General features: G+C 54.5%; 1 protein-coding gene across 2 annotated transcripts; it reads right to left on the reverse strand.

Annotated features, from left to right (window-relative positions):
* Nucleotides 1-283: 283 nt before the first annotated feature.
* On the reverse strand, nucleotides 284-16,741 carry LOC105469797 (interferon induced transmembrane protein 10). 2 transcript variants are annotated; one of them, XM_011721337.3, is made up of 3 exons: nucleotides 16,456-16,741; nucleotides 13,737-14,189; nucleotides 284-913 (listed from the first exon to the last, which is right to left on the reverse strand). In XM_011721337.3, exons 1-3 carry the CDS (start codon nucleotides 16,561-16,563, stop codon nucleotides 764-766), a joined length of 711 nt encoding a protein of 236 aa, XP_011719639.2. In that variant the 5' UTR covers nucleotides 16,564-16,741; the 3' UTR covers nucleotides 284-763. The 2 variants fall into 2 exon arrangements, with proteins under 2 accessions (XP_011719639.2, XP_011719638.1); XM_011721336.3 differs by lacking the exon at nucleotides 16,456-16,741 and adding an exon at nucleotides 15,086-15,290.
* Between the last annotated feature and the right edge of the window lie 247 nt (nucleotides 16,742-16,988).

The following is a 16,988-nucleotide window of genomic DNA, read 5'->3' on the forward strand; positions in this document are numbered from 1 at the left end:
TTGCTCTGATTTGGCCAACGCAGGCAGCTGAGGCTGTGCTCTACCACTTCCTTCCCCCCAGGAGGCTGCCTGACCCTCTAAGCGACTCGAGTTTGGGGTACCTCCACCAAATGCCCACCCCCCCATTCACCATCTGGCACAGCTGTAATGGAGCAGACTGTCTCCTGCAGTCCGCTGTGACACAGTGCCAGGGGCCCTGACCTCCAGGCAGTTCCTGAAGGAGGCTTGCAAAGCTTCCAGACTTTTCCAGGCCCTGCCAGGGACACAAAGTAGAAGGCTGGGCTGGAGCTGCATGGGTATTTCATTGAAAGTTCACAGACACGAGGGCTCTGAGCAGGGTCACAGCGTGGAGGAGGCAGGGACAGGGAGCATAGAGTGAGTCGTCCCATCCTGGGACACTTTTGCCTAAGCCCTTCCTGCTAGGTGTCAGGTCCAAGGAGCCCCAGGAGCCTGGGAAGGGGCATGTGAGGGCAGGGACACAGACACTGGAAGCCAGGGTGCAGCAGCGAGGGGAGAAGCCCCCAGGCCCCAGACACAGGCAGGGCGGAGGCCAGGAGGCGGAGGGGGTGGGCTGAGGGCCAAGCTCACTGCCCCCTTGCTGTACTCAGCTTCTGATGGCCTTGCTGCCCGGTTCACAGCTCAAGGGAGCCCCAGGACAAGAAGCTCTGCCCTGCCCCAACCTCATGGGATCCTGCGTTTCAGGGACCATGAGAATAAACATGTCTCAGTGCTTGTCTCCGCCAGCGGACGTGCCTGGCAGGCCTTAGTAGTCGGTGAGGGGGTACCGCAGGAAGATGAAGACGAGGATGATGCAGGAGGCTGCCAGGGCAGAGCTGGTGATGTTGAACAGCCGGGCCGTCTTTGCATCCTCCACGGCTCCATTCAGGTCATTGAGAAGCTTCTTGTCTCGCACCTGAAGCCGGGAGGAGGAGAGGAAACAGGCAGTCAGCCAGGGAGCAGGGCCCCGGAGCAGCCAGGAGCCCAGCAGGGCCAGTGCCACAGCACTCAGCACAGTATCAGTGTCTTGTTTCCGAGAGCTGACAAATGAACTATGGTTCTGGAGGAGGCTGTCTCTGCCCTGGGGTACCAGACACTGATGAACTTAGGGGCACACGGGCATCATGTCTGAAACCTCTCAACCCTCTGCTGGTTTATAAAGTAGGTAAGATGTATTTATATAGAGAGAGAAAAGCAAATATGGTAAAATGTTAACATTTGGGACATCTGGGTGAAGGACGTAAAGAAATTCTTTTCCCTTTTTGCAAGTGTTAAATGATCAAAATAAAAGAAGTTGGCCTCAGAGAGAATATGATTGGAGGATGGGGTGACACAACTCTCTCCTAATTTGATTGGTTCTGCTTAGTTTAAAATTAACTGGGATGCCCTGAGGACGAGCCTTGTGCATTGACAGGAGAGACAGCAATCTCCAGGGCCCTTGGGGAGGGATATTAAGGTGAAGGAAGTGGGCTGGCACTCAGGAAGTCCTGGGGAGGCAGTGGACTGAGCTGGACTCATTTCCAAGAAGCGACCTTCATTCAGAATGAGTTATAGGGCCCTCCGTCCTCAGCACTCTTTCTTTCTATCACATCCACAGACATGTGCGTGAGTTTGCTGTAAGAAGAAACCAGGATGAGGAAGAGAAAGAGAATGGAGAGAGGAAGAGAGGAAAAGGCAAAAAGTCTTAGCCTTAGTAGATTGGGGCTGGGCTGAAAGAAGGAAGGTGGGTAGATAGATACTGGGACTGACTAATGCCTGGATCCCTCAGTGCACAGATTAGGCAGATGAACAGGAGACCCAGGTCAGAAGAGTGGACGGACAGAGGACAGATGGGCGGTCAGGGCAATGGGTGCGTAACTGAGTGGAAGAATGGAAGCATGAATGGTTTGGCCTGTGGGTGGATGGATGGAAGAGGCAGAATAGTGGAAGGAACAAAGGGAGAGGAGAGAAAAAAGAGGATAGAGGGAGTGGGGAAGGGAAAGAGAGAACGCAATTCAGTGGAGTGGAATGGAGTGAAGTGGAGTAAATGCAGTGAAGTGCAATAGAGTGGAGTGGATGGAGTGGAGTGATGGAGTGAATGCAGTGAAGTGGATGGAGTGGATGGATAGAGTGGAGTGAGGTGGAGTGAAGTGGAGTGGATGGATGGAGTGGATGGAGTGGAGAAGATGAAGTGGAGTGGATGGAGTGAATGGAGTGGAGTGGATGGAGTGAATGGAGTGGAGTGGATGGAGTGAATGGAGTGGAGTGGATGGAGTGAATGGAGTGGAGTGGATGGAGTGAATGGAGTGGAGTGGATGAAATGGATGGAGTGGAGAGGATGGAATGGATGGAGTGGAGAGGATGGAATGGATGGAGTGGAGTGCATGGAATGGATGGAGTGGAGTCGGTGGAATAGATGGAGTGGAGTGCATGGAATGGATGGAGTGGATGGAGTGGAGTGAATGGAATGGATGGACTGGAGTTAATGGAATGGATGGAGTGGATGGAGAGGAGTGGGTTGAAAGATGGAGTGGAGTCAATGGAGTGGAGCTGGAATAAAAGTTGGAGAGAGAAGGGAAGGGAGGGAACAAGGTCAAATGAGCAAGTAGATGACTTGGAAGATAAATTGTACAGAACGTGCTATCAAAATGGAGAGATCAACGATGTGAAGAAGCAGGTATTGAGGAATCAGGGTAGGGAAGGAGGCAGGAAGAAAGTCTATGCTCTCATCGGGTTCTCATGCTAGTGGTTTTGGAGGAAACTGACATCTGATTGAAATTTGTATTCCTTTCTAAGGACTGAATGTGTCACCCACTTATTGAGGTCTTATTTGATGCCTTTGTTAAAATAAAGTTGTATAACTTTCTCCAGAAAGAGCTATTACATCTTTTGTTAGACTTAGTCTATTTGTTTTGGTTTTTATTATCATGTAAAAGTATATTTTAAAATTGTATGTCTAATTGATTTTGTATCCAGCTAAACTATCATATTGTACTAATTGACCACGTGTTCTTAATAATAAATCATATCAACAGCAAATACTAATAGTTCTATTTCCTCCTTGCAGTCTATTCCTAGACAGCACAGCATAGAGGTTAAAGCACAGACGCAGAAACACTGACTGGATTTCAATCCTGATTCTGTGGGTCACAGAGTGTGCAGCCTTAGGCAAGCTAACAACTCACTCTTCTGCTCCTCATTTCCTCATCTGAGACATGAAGATGACAACAGCGCTGCCTCCCAAGGTTGTGGGAAAGCCTTAATGAATTGATGGATGTGAAACTCCACCACAGAGCCTGGCCAAAGTAAGCTCCTCTCATGGAGGCAAAGAAGATCCCAGAGTGATCCCAGTGGGCAGCAATGAGGACAAGCAGCTGAGCCTCATTCTTGACCTCAATGTACCAGGAAGGATAATGCTCATCTTATCATTAGAGGTCTATGATTGCATTAGAATTTCCACAAGATAAACATATTTTTTCTTTCTCTAATTCATTAACAAGGTAGATTATAATTCATTGATTTTCATATACCAAGACAACTCTGAATTCCTAAAACAAACTTTTGGTCATGATTTCTTTGTTGGATACTTGGAGTGAGGAAGAACGTGGCAGAGGGAGGGTGAAACACTGGGTGTCAAAAGTGGATGGAGTGGCGGGCAGGAGGCTGAGGCAGCTGGGGTATTGGGTGCATGGAAAATGGTGGCCACAGCTAAAGAAGATAGGGAAGAGGAGGGCGGGGGAGTGATCCTGGAAAGGTGGGTGGATGGAGCTGAGGGGTTATATAGATGGAGACTGGGTGTATGGGACAGAGAAATGGATGTAGAAACTTGTGCTGGGTAGGGAGGAGGGCTGGATGGATATAAGAATGTACGCTGGATGAGTGGGACAGGCAGATAGCTGAATTTATGAATACGATGCTTCTTGATGTACAATGGGGCTACAGTCCAATAAATCCATCATAAGTTTAAAGTGTCGTAATTGAACGTTTCATACGCATTTTCGTATGATGCGTTTTTCACAAGCCCGGTAAACTGAGGAGCGTACTGAGTGCCTATGGGTTTCCTGCCATTGTGAAGTTGAAAAATCATATGTCAAACCATCATAAGGTGGGGACCGTCTGCACATGCTGGATGGGGGAACAGGACTATAGACGAACATATGAATGTATGTCCAAATGGACAGATGGATACGCAAATGTATGCCACGTGGGTGGGGCAGCTGGGTAAGTGGGTAAGTGAATGGCTGCTGGATGGGAGGTGATGTGTGGATATGTGAGAGCATGTTCAGTGGGCAGGATGGGCAAATAGATGAATACACGAGAATGTGTGCTCATGTGTTCATGGCGGCTTGGACCAGGGCAGTGGCAGTGAAGGTGGAGAGACCCGGCCAACTTCTGGACATGTGTTGAAGGTGGAGCTGACAGCGTTTGCTGGGATCAGGTTTGCAGTGTGATAAAAAGAATGGAGGCCGGGCTCGGTGGCTCACGCCTGTAATCCCAGCACTTTGGGAGGCCGAGGCGGGTGGATCATGAGGTCAGGCGTTCAAGACCAGCCTGGCCAAGATGGTGAAACCCGTCTCTACTAAAAATACAAAAAAATTTGCCGGACACGGTGGCAGGCGCCTGTAATCCCAGCTGCTCAGGAGGCTGAGGCAGGAAAATTGCTTGAACTTGGAGGGCGGAGGTTGCAGTGAGCTGAGATCATGTCACTGCACTCCAGCCTGGGTGACAGAGTGAGACTCCATCTCAAAAAAAAAAAAAAAAAAAAAAAAGACTGGAACTTCAAGTGATTTCAATGAATGGACAGGTGGTTACAGGAATACAGGAACAGATGCCAGACTGGAGGGGCAGGTGCACAGATGGGTTTCTGAATGCCCGCTGGATGGCTGGAGCAGGTCCATGGCTGGATATAGTAATGGACACTGGATGGCTGGGATGGATCCATGAGCTGAATGGGTGGAACAGGTAGATAAATGAATTTATGACATGTTTTGAATGGGTAAGACTGGTGGATAATAGGAAGGAGGGTTGTTGATAAATATAGCATAGACCACTGGATGGTAGATGGGTACACAGATTCATTAATCAATCAATCAATCAATCATCAATCAATATTTACTTAGTGCTTGCTCTGAGTAGTTGCTATTCTAGGTCCTGCTTATATTACAAGGAATAAAACAGAGTCTCTGTCCTCATGTAGCTTACATTGTAGGGAGAAGATACAGAAAATAAACACAATAAATAAGTAAAACATGTAATGTGCTCAGTGTGCTAAAAAGAAACCCGAAGAGGCTCAAGGGAACAGAGAGTGCTGTAGGAGGTGCGAGTCTAGCTCGGTGGCCAGAAAAGACCTTGTGGGAGATATTTGAGGAAAGACCAGAATAATGTGACAGACTCGGCCATGTGTTCATCCACAGGGAGGCACGTCCTGGGCACATAGAGCTCTATGTGCAGGGCCCGGTGCCTCTGAGGACTAGGTGCAGAGTAGGGGCAGCAGATCACAGAGAGAAGGGGAGGACATACGGTCAGAGGAGACCATCCAGGAGCACGGTGCAGGCTCTGAGGGTGCTTTTTAGTCATTTAGAGCCGGAAAGATGAACGTGATATGACATGTGAACCAGGCAGTGCTGGCCGCTGTGCTAAGAACAGACGGTGGGGGCCGGGTGCAATGGTTCACGCCTGTAATTCCAGCACTTTAGGAGGCCAAGACAGGCGGATCACGAAGTCAGGAGTTCGAGACCAGCCTGACCAACATGGTGAAACCCCGTCTCTACTAAAAATACAAACATTAGCCTGGTGTGGTAGGGTGTACCTGTAATCCCAGCTACTCGGGAGGCTGAGGCAGGAGAATCGCTTGAACACAGGAGGTGGAGGTTGCAGTGAGCCGATGTCACGCCACTGCACTCCAGCCTGGGCAACAGAGCAAGACTCCATTTCGAAAAAAAAAAAGAAGGGATAGCTGAACAGGCAGAGAGAGGTGGATTGAATGGTCCAGGGAAGTGTGAGGGTGGCTTGGACAGGGCAACAGTGGTGAAGGTAGTGAGACTTGGCCAGCTCCTGGACATGCATAGTATGTGGAGCTGATGGTGGTTGCTGGGATCAGGTATAGAGTATGATAAAAAGCATGGAATCTGACATGATCTCAAGGTTTTTGGGGTTGATCAACTGAACAGGGAGCTGTAGAACGCTGCAAAAGGAAGACTCATTTAGCAGTTCAATTTCTGACATGTCAAGTTAGGAATGCCCTTTACACATACAGTAGACATTTGGCGTAGCACTTTGTGTGAGTCTGGAGTTCAGAGATGAGGTCTAGGGCAGAGATATAAATTTGAGAGGCATCAGCAGAAAGATGGTATTTAAAACTGATATAGTTTGAACATCTGTCCCCGCCGAATCTATGTTGCAGCGATCCCCAGTGGTGGAGAGGGCCTGGCGGGAGGTGTTTGGGATATGCGTGTAGGTCTCATGGCTTGATGCTGTCCTCACCATAGTGAGTGAATTCCTGAGAGCTGGTTGCTTAAAAGTGTGAGGCGCCTCCCCGTTATCTCTCCCTTGCTCCCAGTCTCGCCATGTGAGATGCCTGCTCCCACTCTGCCCTCCACCATGACTGGAAGCCTCCTGAGGCTTCCCCAGAGGCAGATACCAGCACCATGCTGCCTGTATAGCCTGCCAAATTAAACCTCTTTTCTTATAAATTACTCACTCTCAGGTGTTTCTTTACAGCTGTGTAAGAATGGCCTAATACTAAAGCCATGGTACTGGATGGGGCGCCAAGGGAGTGAACGTGAAGGAAGGAGAGGACAGAGGGCTGAGCCCTGGAGACCCGCAGTGACAGAAGGTTAGGGAGCCAAAAGCAATTAGGAAAGGCGCTCGAGAAGAGTGGGCCAAGAAGCAGGGAAAGCAAAGGGGGCGCAAGGGTGCTAGATGGCGGAATGGGCTGAGAAGCATAAGCAGAGGTGGGACATAGAGGATGGGGCAGCTATGTGGGTGCAGGGGCAATGGATGGTGCTGGGTGGGTAGAGGAGAGGGAGGAGGAGAGCGGGAGAGAGAACAGGCTGATGGCTGGGAGTTGAGTGAGTCCATCAAAGCAAGGAAGGAAGGAAAATGGAAGGACATTCTGATGATGAATTGAGGGCTAGGTGGCCAGGCAGTTCTTCTATGACTGTGAATATTGACGGATGACAGATGGGTGAATGTGTGAAGGAAAAAGAGTAGGGATGGGCAGATGGGTACAGAGAGGAACTGGCTCTGGCTATAGAGATGGACGGGACAGGTCACTGGAGGAACAGGGGAGAGGAAACACAAGGAAGGGATGACATGAAAGTGGATGAAAGGGCAATGTTATGGTCTAATGTTCATGTCCTCCAAATTCCTGTGCGAAATCCTAACCCCTAAAGTGATGGTAGCAGTTGGGGCTCTTGAGAGGATTAGGTCATGCATGGGATTGGCACCCTTATAAAAGGGGCCCCAGAGGAGCCCTAGGATTTACTGGCAAATAAGGACACAGAAGTTGACAGCCTGCAACCCAGAAGAGGGTCCTGATCAGAACCTGACCATGCTGGCACCCTGGTCTCAGACTTCCAGCCTCCAGAACAGTGAGAAGTTAATACCCAGAGTTTATAAACCACCTAACCTATGATAATTCGTTACAGCAGTCTGGACAGGCTCATGCCACTCAACTTGGAGGCACATGAATGGGAGACATGAATAAAGCAAAGGAAGGAAAGGCGAGATAGATGTGGCTGGAAGGTCAGATGGGCAATGGACGAGAGGAAACAAAGAATGGAAATTTTACGGCTGAATGATTAGCTATATTGGTAAAGCAGGTAGGCGGATGGTAGAAAGAATGAAGGGGGTAGAAGGGGAGAATGCGTGGCTGAAAAGTGGGGCAAAAGGAAGGAAAAGAAAAAAAATGAGAGGGAAAAGAAGAACGTGAGAAATTGATGCATGAACAGTGAGAGACAGGGTGGATGAGGAGGGAGGGAATAGAGAAAGTGACAATGGCTGGATTGTGCTGACAGATGGGGTGAGCTGAGGCATGCTGAGTATGAAGAAGGCAGTGAATGGGTGAGTGTGACTCAGTTTGGGGAGCAGCAGGAGGAAGGGTGGGTGGATGGCTTGAAGGGTGAATAAATGTGTTGCCTTGTGAGGTCACAGCCATATGAGGTCACAGGATGGAGGGATGATTGGGTCTATTGACAGGTAGGGCTGGGAAGAAAAGTGGGCAATTACTAAGAAAGTGAGGCTAGATGAATAGTTTAGTGGGTTGATGCAGAAGGTTGGTGGGGACAGGATGGGAGAGCAGGGCAGGGAGGGGAGCCTGAATGATCATGTGTGAACACAGGTAGATGGAAGCTTGGGTGGCTCTTTGGAGGAGTTGAAAGGAATGTGGGAGGATGGATTGAATATAAATTTGGATGAATGGACAGAGGGAGGATGGACAGATGGATGGACAGATGATGGATGGATGGGCAGATGGAGGATAGATGGATGGACAGATGGAGGATGGATGGGTGGATGGATAGATGGATGGATGGTGGATGGATGGATGGATGGATGAATGGAGGATGGATGGAGGATGGATGGATGAACAGATGGAGGATGGATGGACAAATGGATGGATGGATGAAAGATAAATGGATGAATGGATGGAGGGTGGATGGATGGGTGGATAGAAGATGGACAGATGGAGGATGGATGGACAAATGGATGGATGGATGAATGATAGATGGATGGATGGATGGAGGGTGGATGGATGGGTGGATGGAGGATGGACAGATGGAGGATGGATGGATGGAAGATGGATGAATGATAGATGGATGGATGGATGGAGGGTGGATGGATGGATGGATGGAGATGGACAGATGGAGGATGGATGGATGGAAGATGGATGAATGATAGATGGATGGGTGGATGGAGGATGGACAGATGGAGGATGGATGGACAAATGGATGGATGGATGAAAGATAAATGGATGGATGGATGGAGGGTGGATGGATGGAAGATGGATGAATGATAGATGGATGGATGGATGGAGGGTGGATGGATGGGTGGATGGAGGATGGACAGATGGAGGATGGATGGATGGAAGATGGATGAATGATTGATAGATGGAGGATGGGAAAGATCAATGTGTGATGCTGATATTCAGAAAGGAGTGAGTGGGCGAGTGTGTACATCGAAAACCCAAGGCAGAACCCACCCACCTAACCTGTTCTTTCTGATCGCCCTGTCACTGGAAGGTCTCACAGCCTCCTGGGCTCACATCTAGCAGCTGCTGTGTCCTGGCCACACCTGTTCCTCCTCTCCCACCCCCATCCCCAGCTCACAAGTTCTTCCACCTGGACCACCACACTGGGACTTGAACCCTCTGCCTCGAGGCTTGACTTGTCCCCTTCCCCTACACTGGTTGCAGATTTCATGGCACTGATCATATCCTTCTCTTCCATGTCTCCTACAGATGAGAGCCCAGCCCCTCACGAGGTTTTCAAACCCCTCACTGCACTGCCTCAGGCACTCTTCTAGGACTGTCTTCTATTTCCCACCAAGGACAGGGGCCTTGCCAACCCCCTCGACTGCCCCACCTATGTGTCTTAGTTTATGCTCTTTCCCCCGCCTGAAACACCTTCCCCTCACCAAGCTTCAAGGCCCGGTGAAATTGCTGCCTCCTCTTAGAAGTCTTCCAGCCTCACCCCAAACTGGGAATGAAATATTCCTTTTTTGAAACACTGTGGTGCTTCTTCCGTCTCATGTGTCCTCTGTCCACAAACATGCACACTCAGGCACATACACAAAGCACATATGCACACGCCCTCACACACTTGTGTACACACATTTACACGTGCCATGCACACTCATGCGATTACACACACATGCACACACACTCAGGTACATACACACAGCACACATGCACACACCCTCACACACTTGTGTACACACATTTACACGTGCCATGCACACTCGTGCGATTACACACATGCACACACACTCAGGTACATACACAAAGCACATATGCACACACCCTCACACACTTGTGTACACACATTTACACGTGCCATGCACACTCGTGCGATTACACACACATGCACACACACTCAGGTACATACACACAGCACACATGCACACACCCTCACACACTTGTGCACACACATTTACACGTGCCATGCACACTCATGTGTGATCACACACACATGCACACTCGGGTACATACATCACGCATGCATGCACACCCTCACCATTAGGTCAACATGTCTTGATCCATTGTTGGCCAGCTCTGCCTTGAGCACAGGTTGGCTGGGGTGAACAGATGTGGCTGGGGCAGGACTGTCTCTGGAGGCTTTGCAGAAGAGAGACCCAGATCTCACAAAAGCTCTCCAGGCTGAGGATGTGCATATGCAGACCGGGCTGTGCACCTCGCTCACGTCACATTTGCCGAGTGACCGGGGCAGGGAACTGCTGAGGCCAGAAGGGTTAAAAACGCAGTTTGGATGCTGAGATGAGACGTTTGACCATCATCCAGCTGACCGCGGGAGCCAGTGGTCATCAGGAGGCAGCGTGTGGAGGCGGCATGAATGGAGAATTGACTTTCTATATCTCTGCCTTCCCCGGACACCAGGCTGTGCAAAATAAGGCTCCAATCTCCGCGCTGCAGATCCAGCCTGCGTTGAGCTGAATTGGCCCATGTGGGTGGGGGGTGGATGGATGGCTGGATGGGTGGATGGACACGTGGGGGCAGGCAAGGACACGCTGTCTATTTCGTACCACTGCATGCGGGCCTCCGCCCTGCTCACGTGTGCTGGCTTGAATGTTGTTTTGTTTCTATTTGTTTTGGGAACAGATGAGGGAACAGGGGCTCAGTGAGGCAAGATGGCTTGTCTGTCCCAAGAGCTCGGATTTTAGCCAAGACCTTCTGACCCCAAGTCCGCCCTGTGCCCTTGGTGTAGGGTGCAGATCAGGAGACCTGCAGCTGCGTGGCCAGATGGATGCATTCCCAGGAGTGGGGTCCACAGCCAGCCACTTCCGTCCTCCCTCCTGCCCAGGATAGAGGCAACTCACCTCGCACCCACTCCCAAGTATGCCCCAAAGCCTCTCTGCCCTGGCTGCTCCCAACCCCCGCAGGAAGGACGCAGGAGGAGCAGGCCTGGGAGGAGGTGTAATGAGCAGTCCCTGCCCCTCAGAAGGGCCAAGCTCACACCACCCCCAACCCCTGCAGACACCCGGCACCACCCAGAAGTCTTTGACCTACCTACACCCGAGCCAGATGGGCCTGCCCCATGCCGGCCGGCCAGCCACAGCCTGGGCCAAGCGGGAGGAGGGACGGCTTCCGGACAGGAGCCCAGGCAGCCAGACCCGTGTCCGCAGGCTGTTGGCAGGGCACAGCGAGGGGACGCAGAGCTCCACCAGCTGCAGCTTCAGCCCCGCAACACCAGAGCTCTCTGCTCAGGATGGGTCTGGGGAGCCACAGCTGGAGCTGGTGGGAGGCATGACCCTCAGTTCCAGGGGTCCCTTTCCTTTGTTGCTTCTACACACACACACACGCACACGCATGTGTGTATGCAGGAATAGACACTCACCACACACGCACACGTGATCTCACACACTTGTACACACATTTATATGTGCCACGCACACTCACGTGTGATTACACACACATGCACACTCAGGTGCATACACACATCACACATGCACACACACTCTCACACACTTGTACACACACATTTACATGCACCACACACGTGTGATTACAAACATGCACACTGAGGTACATACACAAAGCACATATGCACACATCCTCATGCACATGTGTATACACATTTACACGTGCCATGCACACTCGTGTGATTACACACACATGCACACACACTCAGGTCCATACACACAGCACACATGCACACACCCTCACATACTTGTGCACACACATTTACACGTGCCATGCACACTCACGTGTGATTACACACACATGCACACTCAGGTACACATATGCATGCACGCACACCCTCACACACTTGTGCACACACATTTACACGTGCCATGCACACACACGTGTGATTACACACACATGGACACACAGGTACATACAGCACACATGCACACATCCTCACACACTTGTGCACACACATTTACACATGCCATGCACACTCACGTGTGATTACACACACATGCACACACTCAGGAACACACATTACACATGAACATACCCTTGCACATTGTGCACACACATTTACACACACCATGCACACACATGCGATTACACACACAGGTACATACACACACACCACATATGCACACACGCCCTCACACACTTGGGCACACACATTTACACACACCATGTGCACCCACATGATTACACACACATGCACACATATGCATGCACGTGTGCACACACACAAATACACTCATGCCTACACACATACACATGCACACACACAAAATATATGTACACATTCATGCACACAATGCATCCACATGCACACATACAGTTACACTCACAGTACACGCCCATTTATGCAATTACACTTGAGTACATGCATACACTGGCACGTGCTGGCTCACACACAGGCCCCTGTGTCAGAGCCCAGGGATGGGTCGGCACGCCCGAGGTTGAAGGTGCCCGTGCCAGTGGGCAATGCCGGGGGTTGGCAATGATGATGAGTCAGGAGCAGGACGGGAAAGCCGATGGCAGTTGCGATGCGGGGCGGGGTGGGGCTCGAGCTCAAGGATGGAGCAGAGGCGAAGCTGGCCAGGCGTCCTTCCTCCCAGCCAGCCTCTGCCCAGCCTCTTCCCTCCCCGCATCCCCCGTCTTCTCCCCCACCCGGCAGGGCAGCTGCACTGGTAGAGTACATCTGGCCTTGGCCACTCAAGTCTGGGCTGGGGAAATGTGATGATTAGGCTAAACGTGAGCCAAGCCCTTCCTTCCGGTGCCTCGGGGTGGGGAGGAGGGCACCGGGGCCTGCCCTCGCCCTCACGCTCCTTTCCCCAGGAAGGGCTCCAGCACCAGACACATTTACATAGGGCTGCCCCCCTCACTGTGAGCCCATCACAGCCTCCCTCCCACCATCTCCATCCCTGTCGCTCCACCTTGACCTCAGGGGGACTGGGTCATGTCTGCCCAGCACCTGCTCTGCTACCAGTCAGCTCTTCTCACAGCACTGAGGTGATTCTGGAAGTCATGCCCTCTCAGGGTGGAGGCTGGGGAGGTGTAGAACCTGTTTACATCCCTCTTCCCTGAGCTGTCCTGGCCACCCAGGACTGGTCTCCACTCATGGCCTGGCAGAGCTGTGTAAGCACCTGCCCTTGGGCTCCGGGTGAGGAGCTGGATAAGAAGGTGGCCCCTCTTCCTTTCCACAGGGGTAGGATTCCAAGCCCTCTTCAGCCCCATGCTGGCCCCATCCCTGTACACGGAGGAGTGGCTGTTGCCCAGGTCTACGTCCCATGTCCCCTGAGCCCGAGCACAGACCCTCTCGGCCCGCCCCCAGCCCCTCCTGCGGGTTCCGCTGTGCTGGCTGAGCAGAAAGCCAGGCTCTGATGGCTCAGGAGAGGGAAGGGCAGACCCCTGCCCGCCTAGACCTAGCCAGTACCCCGACCTCTCTGGGACCGGCGATCAGGACCCCTCGCTGTCCTTTGAACCCTTGGCCCCTCAACTGCACCTGCTCTACCCGTGTGCTCCCCTGAGAGGGAGAGGGGCCGGGCTTGCCAGCCAGGGACCGTCCTGCCGGCACCACCTCTCCAGCCCACCCTTGCCCCCTGCCACCGCCCGGGCTCACTTTGAGGGAGTAGGCCAAGGCGATGAAGCCCAGGCAGCAGAAGTTGAGGTAGACGAAGTTGAAGATGGACCATAGATAATAGTCGTTCACCTCGGTGGTGTCCGGGTAGACCTCGATGACGGTCGTGGGGTTGGTCATCGTCTTCTTCTCGGCTAGGTGCTTGCAGGCCGGGGGCGCGCCGGTGGCCCGCACGCTGTCGGTCTTGCTGCTCTTGGACTCCATGGGGAACAGTGTGGGCGCCATCGGGGGAGAGGCCGAGGGCTCAGGGGCAGGGGCCGCTGGAGCCTGCAGGGCGGGGGGCTTGGACACGCAAGCGAAGCAGCCCTTGGGCGAACCTGCCGGGGGCCTCGGGATCCAGAAGGCCCCGTCCAGGGGGACTCGGGCTTCCTGGGCGCCGTCCGTGGTGCTGGCCGGGGCTCCCAGCGGGGCTGGGCACTGGTCGGGGCCCTGGGTCTGGAGAGGAGACAGTGAGAGCGAGCTGGGCCCGGCCCACCGGCCAGCACCCACCCTCACGCCCGGCGGCCCCGAGAACAGCCCCAGTGGAGACGGAAATCCCTGCGGGGGCCGCCAGCTGCCAGCCTGCCACCTGCCTCCCCCACCCGCCCCGGGGCCTCGGCGGCCACAGACGATGCCAAAGCCCTTCGCAGCAGCCTTGGCAGGGACCTGGGGCTTTCATCACTTTGCCATCTGCGCACAAACACTCACCCACTGACACACACAACAGCACCCCCCCAGAAGCACACCGACGCTGAGACTGACACTGTTGCAAAACACAGAGTGCCCCAGCACCCCAAACAACCCCGCACACATGGGGCGCGGGACCCACAGCCACGCTGCCTCAGCCGCCAACCGGCAGAGCGAGCAGAGCGGCCAAAGCACCTGTCCACGGCGCCCGCGGACACCCGATACCGCCACAGGCACCGCCACGGGCACCGCCACGGGCACCGCCACGGGCTCCACCGCGGGCTCTCCAGACCCCGGGCGCACCCGCGGGCGCGCTCAGAGCCACTGAGGAGTAAACAACTCCCCACACAAGGCGACGCAGGCTCAGCCACGAGCGCTGAGAACCGGCACAGGTGCGGGGTCTCCAACTCGTGCGCACCGCCCCCCACCTCCAACCTGGGGACCCCAAGCGCGCACACTTGCCCGGAGCCACGCACCCCCGGGCCATACACAATGACAGGCTGCGAAACGAACACTTCTCCAACGCGGCACCAAGTCGCTCGCGCCCTGCGCCACCCCGCGTGCCCAGCGCCCGTGCAGCGCGCGCCGGGGGGTCTGCGGCCGAGGCTCTGCGGCCCCCAGCCAGACCCGGGTCTGCAGCAACCGCTCGGACGGCGCCTCCTCACCTACAAACGACTCCTCCTCGGCGCGCGGCCGGACCCCCTGCGCCTCGGTGCGCGCGTCCTTCCGCCGTCCCGCGGGCCGCTGTCTGTCCACTGATCCGCGTCCCAGCGGCCCAACCTTGAGGGGGTGGGGAGCGTGCGGGGCTCGGCGGCGGCGCCGCTGCCTCCCCAGCCGCCTGTGCTCCCTCCGCAGCGCCAGACCGGCCGCGCGGCTGCAGCCCAGAACCTGACTCACGGCGGCGGCGGCGGGCGCAGCCACCTCCCCGCCTCCCGCCTCCTCCTGCCGGGAGGGTGGGGGCTGCGGGCCCGGCCGGAAGCCGCGACCCCGGGGAGTTGCAAGGTCCTGCAGGGATGGGACCCCTACAGCGCCCGACCGGGGTGCCGGCGCCACCTCCATCTCCCCGGACCCGCTGTGTCTTCCTCCCCACCCCACCCGGCCCCATCCTTCTCACGGAGCCCCCCGCCCCGTGAAAGACTAGCGGCTCCCGGAACCCTCTCTATCTGCCTCCCCAAGAGAGACCCCCTTCCTATTAACGCTCTCCCCATCGCGCTCTACCCCAGCGCCTGGGCCCTGCTGCCTCAAGGGACCCCCGCCCCTGGGTCCTGCCCTTCTGGCCTGTTGACTCTCAGTTCCAGCAGCTCAGTTCCCTCCTAAGGAAGCTCCAGTACCCTCCTGAAGAAGCTCCAGTCCCCTGAGCCCCAGCAGGCCTTCTACCTGAGTGCCCATCTCTGCCTGTCCTATCTCTAACCAAGTCACCAAGGCCCCCAAGGCCACCCTCCAGTCCCTTCCCTCCTTAGCCCACCAAGTCCAGGCCCTCCGACAAGTTTCAGAGACCCCTACTCTGTTCCTTCCTGGCTGAGCCCACTTCTCCCATCGGAGCTCCTGCCCCCTTTCCTGGAGTCTGACTTCACCCAGCCAGGGCCCCACTCCAGTTCACTCCCAGAGCCTCTCCTGCACAGACCCCAGGTCACACTCCCTCTGCCCGCAGGGCAAAGTGTCCCATTCCGAGCTCTGGTCCCATGCTGAGGTCCTGGCTGCTAAGGACACTTGTCTCCCTGAAGGCTGGTCCACTCACCTGCCCACAGCCTCTCTGCGATCCCTACCAGCCCTTCTGGGCCCGGTCCCCTGAGGCTTCTTTGTTCCCTGTGAATCACTTTTCCTAACCAATGCTGGTCCTCCCAGCCTCAGCCGCCTCCGCTGCCCCACCACATCCTCACTCTCACCGTACGCTTGACCCCAACTGATCTTCCATCCCCATAACAGTCCCCATGAGTCCCTCCCCAAAGAGAAAACTCTGGCCTTGCCTCCCTGCCTCCCTCCGAGTCCCCCACTTCACCACACAGGTGCCCTAAACTGGGTCCTCTTCACCAACCTCCGGCTCCCACTGAGCCCCGACCCCCTCCAAAGTCCCCCGGAAGCTGAGGGTGCATGGCGGCCCCCGTTTCCCTCCCTCATCTCTCTCCAAGCCCTGTCTTCCCATGAAACTCCTTTCTCCTCTGCCTCTCTAAATTGGCCTCCTGTGTCTCCGCAACCCTCTTTCCTGTCTGGAAGGCCAGTCCTGCTTGGGGTCCTTCTGTCTGCCTGTGCCTGAACCCCAGGTCATCTCTGAACCCTTTCTCTCCCCAAACCTCTGTTCTGAACCCTGATCCCCTGGAAAAGCCCAGCCCTCTGCAAGCCCCTCCCCTTTCCAGCCTAGTCTCCACCCCTCATGCCTGGGCTGACCCCTGGCAGAGCGTTATCCACAGCACGCCAGGAACCCACAGCACAAGGCTGATCTTAAATGATGCTGATAAACCCTAGTGAGCAGGAGAGGTCATCAAGCATGAGGGGCCTCCTCCTCATCTCCTTGGGCACCCTGGCCATGCTCTCCCTGGAGCCCACAGGCCATGGGTGGATGGGGCCTGC

This window comes from Macaca nemestrina, chromosome 12 (assembly GCF_043159975.1).
Source record: "Macaca nemestrina isolate mMacNem1 chromosome 12, mMacNem.hap1, whole genome shotgun sequence".
Classification (NCBI taxonomy): domain Eukaryota; kingdom Metazoa; phylum Chordata; class Mammalia; order Primates; family Cercopithecidae; genus Macaca; species Macaca nemestrina.